The sequence below is a fragment of the Egretta garzetta genome, unplaced genomic scaffold (assembly GCF_000687185.1).
Source record: "Egretta garzetta isolate BGI_Z169 unplaced genomic scaffold, ASM68718v1 scaffold373, whole genome shotgun sequence".
Taxonomy (NCBI): domain Eukaryota; kingdom Metazoa; phylum Chordata; class Aves; order Pelecaniformes; family Ardeidae; genus Egretta; species Egretta garzetta.
This window is the reverse complement of record NW_009259184.1, coordinates 1,782,648-1,786,700: the sequence shown is the minus strand read 5'-3', so window position 1 is coordinate 1,786,700 and position 4,053 is coordinate 1,782,648. Positions and strand designations below refer to the sequence as shown.

General features: G+C 42.5%; 1 protein-coding gene across 6 annotated transcripts in view; it reads right to left on the bottom strand.

The window, feature by feature from the left end:
• The window catches only part of ACOT9 (acyl-CoA thioesterase 9), a 22,014-nt gene that overhangs the window by 16,291 nt on the left and 1,670 nt on the right, over positions 1-4,053 (bottom strand). The window contains exons 1-3 of one of the 6 annotated variants that reach the window (XM_035891288.1): positions 3,895-4,047; positions 2,822-2,913; positions 1,218-1,244 (exon numbers count right to left, since the gene is read on the bottom strand). In XM_035891288.1, coding sequence (XP_035747181.1) covers positions 1,218-1,244; positions 2,822-2,903 — 109 coding nt within the window. In that variant the 5' untranslated portion in view covers positions 2,904-2,913; positions 3,895-4,047. The other 5 variants (XM_035891287.1, XM_035891290.1, XM_009635697.2 and 2 more) reach the window with 5 other exon arrangements.

Genomic DNA, 4,053 nt, shown 5'->3' with positions numbered 1-4,053 from the left:
GATTCTTTTTTTCTTAGGAAGCAGCAGGCTTGTTCACAGAGCAGGTACTACTTTCCTGTTACTCGTGCCCCCACCTGTGAAGCTGCCATAACAAGCATTCAATCAATACAGTGTTAGCAGAAACACTGTTAACAGCTTCTAGAACACAAAACCTCAATTTTCCAACAGTGTGCAGACTGTGCTGGGATGGAGGGGGAATAAACAGCACTTCCTCTTTGCTTAAACTAGGTTCATCTTCCATTTCAACTCCAAAGAAGTAAAAAACTCTGAAAAAAAATCTCAGGTCCACACCTGCAAACATGTATGTACACTGTTAGTCCCATTTAAGACTTCTGATTTCCATTTTAGGCATACAGGTAAATATTTGCCAGGCTGAGACCACATTATTTTAACAATAAAAGGACAAAGCGTAAAAGCGTTTCTAAAATTTTGCCAAACTAAACCCAGTCCATTTTACAGGCTCTTAAGTACATAATTTTTCTCTTTTTTCACCGGGAAAACTATATTGCTCTTCTAGATATTATTTTACAACAGAAATTTAAGTAATTAAGCATAAAAATCCATTAACTTTTTTCTCATTTGGCAAACGTCTTAGATGTACAAAACAATTGCAGCAAATGGGTTTTATCCATCATTACCGCATCACATATTTCACAGTATCTCCTAACCATGGTCAGTGGACCATTAATGCCAGAGCAGCAGGGCCTCCGTTTACTTGCACTGTGCTGTGACGAAAGACACGAGGGCAGCTGGACAAGGTCACTGCATGCATCTCTGCCCATGAGATCCATACCCCCTTCTGCTCGTGCCTCCCCAGGCTGTATCCAGGTTCAGGTAGACCACTAGGATGTATTTTACCACCAGTGTTCCTATAGAGCTTGGTCCAGACTTCAGTGAAAGATGCAGATTCAAATGTCTAAAATGAAGCTATGTACTGCAGGAGTTGCTATGTAAGAGATTTTGTATCCCACAAGCCTCTTAGAAATGTATTATCCAGCACACCACCAGAAGTAGTGTGCGAACAGAGATCTAGTACAACAGTATTCCCACAAAAAAGATCAGAGCCATTCACTGAAGGCAAAGAGGCTTTAAGCAAGTTGACAGAGAAGAAGAATAGCATTTCATTTTTCACAAATGCTGACATAAGGAAAAACAGTAGCTGAGTAAGTTTAGCGTTATAGCAAATATTAAAATATGTACAGATTACCACAACACACCATTATTCACATGAATGGGTAAGTGTCCTGTGGAGTGGAAAACACAGGTTAGATTAACAATTAAAAAAAAAAATGCAAATTACATCTATTAAGGGCTTGCCTGATTATTCTACCTGCTTGAGTACCATTTACGCACATGTTCCTTAATTTTAGTAAGCAACTGTAGGCAACCTGTGCTTGCCTGACCTAGTCAGTATCTTTGTGTTTTCAGCTGAGTTCATCCTTTCCTTCAAAGCCAGCTTTCCAGTTCCTTTGTCTACTGTCATCACTGTGTAGCATCTGCTTGCAGTGTAATTCCAACCGGTGTTTCAAGCTTGGTGCTACCATGTACCGTTAACAAACAGTATTAAATTTGGAAAGAGTATCTGGGGTATTTTCCAGGAAGCGGGATGAGAGTTATCTCAGAGGAAACTTCCAAAGTCCTGCTTGGTGTAGCCTCTGGGAGAGCCATGGAAGAAGTGAGGGCACTCACAACTGGGACCCAAACTCGGGAGGAAGCATGTGAAAAGCTACTAAGTGTTTGGTGGTTTGTGAAAGCATGGGTACCAAGTTAAAGGAAACTAGTTCACGTATCAGCAAAAGTTTGTATACCATTATTTAAATGTTGCAATTTTGGAACAGAATCTCAAATATTTAGTTATTATGGTCCAAAAAAAATACTATATTCCTTGGAAACAAATCAGAGGCAAGGCCAGGATGGCCTCACTGCTTCACTATTTTTACTGGCCTTCTAGGTGGCATCATTACCAAACATCCAAATAAAAGCACAGGGTAATATTTGCAAGTATGCAATATTCTGTACCCTTGCTTCTCTCCTTCAACCTCCCAAATTACTATTTCTTAACAACAATGAAAAAAGTTCTCTGACAACAAATAACCTAATTTTCTCTTTTTCTGGATAACCTATGGTTACCATTTAGAGAACAAAGGGAAAAAGAAGATCTCAGAAACAAGCAGAACTCCACGAAGGAATTGTTTGTACCTGGCTCCAGCCCTTCTCCTCCTCCCTTTTTCTCAGTACATGGGATTAGAATGCAAGAAAACTTCTTTAAAAGCTTCTGAAACAGGAACATTATGTCTTATTACTACTAGAGCGCTAAAACAACCCTTCAACACAAAGCTCTATTGACAAGAGCATTTTAATGAAGCAATGCTGCTGATCTGATTAAAAGATTTCGCTGAATTCACAAAATTCACAGTATCGGCACATTAAAAGTTTTCTAAGACATTATTTCCACTCAGTTACTCCATTTTTTGGCCATCCTCCCCAGCCGTCACAGTACCTGTCTGTACTACGTTGACTTTCTATCTAGAGCCAGCCTGAGAAGCAGTTGTCCCTCCAGAAAAGAATCACACACTATTCCAAGATTACAGAACCAGACAAGCCCCTAAATCTGCAACTTCAGTGATTATGCATATTTGTTGCCATTAATTTCCAAACACACTGTTGTTTTGTGCTACCTCCTAAACACTTAGACTATGAGCTAACAGTCAAGGGTGTGTCCATTACCCAGACCTTATTAACACATGAAGGGCTACCACCCGAAAGAATAAACTCCTTAGAAATGCTTTTAAATCTTCCGAAGTACAGCCAGTTTTTTTACCTTCCGACATGTCAGGAAGCACTGGGGAGCCACTGGTCCCAGAAGTGAGTGTCCTAGCCAGAACAGAAGGAAGCTTCCTCATGGTGGACAACCTATAGGCAGAGCAGAAGAACTTAGCGTCATTAAAACTAACAAACACCATGAAAATAATTTAGGATTGATTTTTGCAATGGTGCCGATTACTTCAGAAATCCCACACCTTATTTTTAGCCTGATTTTTAGAACCAGATACAATCAGTACAACAGTTCAAGCCAGCTGAAATTCCAACTGATACCTGTCCTTATCTGAAAACAGGAAGGAAGAATGATGTGCTGGCGGCAACTGTTCTCTTCACTGACTATTCAGACGCTGTGGGACAACCAGCTTACACCCAACACTAGCCTGCAGACATCCTAACACAGACGGGATCCGTGTGCCTGTTGGAAATCATCCATGACCCTAACCATACACTTGTCCCATACTTGGCTGGTGTGCACAGCAGTGGAAGGTGGAATATCCCAAGGAGGATACCAGAAGGCCTCCCACACAGTCCCGTTCAGCTAAGTCTGCTCTTCTCCTCCATGGCTTATTACTGCTGCAACTCAGAACAAACCTACAGTGCAGGATATAATCCTCTTAGCTGTTCAGCAAGAAGGGACAACCATGAAACCCTTCAGAGAATGTAATCCGCCCAGCAATTCAGTAAGTGTTCAACCAGGTCATAACCAGGGCAACTCCTCCAGGCAAGCAAAACTGTGGTAACACAGAAATACACAGAGGGTCAGCAGGAGTAAAAGCCCTCATGATAATTCTCAGCATTATCCTGACAAGGAACCTGGGCTACCCGTCCCTTAATTTTCTTCAGCTGAGGCATGGGTTTCACCTCAAAAAAGAAGAGGAGGTAAGTCCCCAGGCACCAGCCAAAAAGTGGGGCCACATACACACCTCTATGCCTGTATCCCCTACGTACATACACATATCGCATACACACAAGCTTCCTTTGCCTGCAGGTACACCAGGATTAGTTAAAGAGAGTAGACGGGGACACAAAAAACCAACCCCGCCTCAGAAGCCAGCAGCGTCTCGTACGCACCAGAGATGACATTAATGGTCGTAGTGAAAACTCTCTGTAACTGATAGAGCTTCTGGACTCAACTCGTGTCTCATGGCACAGTCAGCAAGCGATGTCCCGCTCAGCCCAGCCCGCACCCCCGCAGGCCCTCACCGAGCCTGGCGCCGTTCAGCGGCGCCG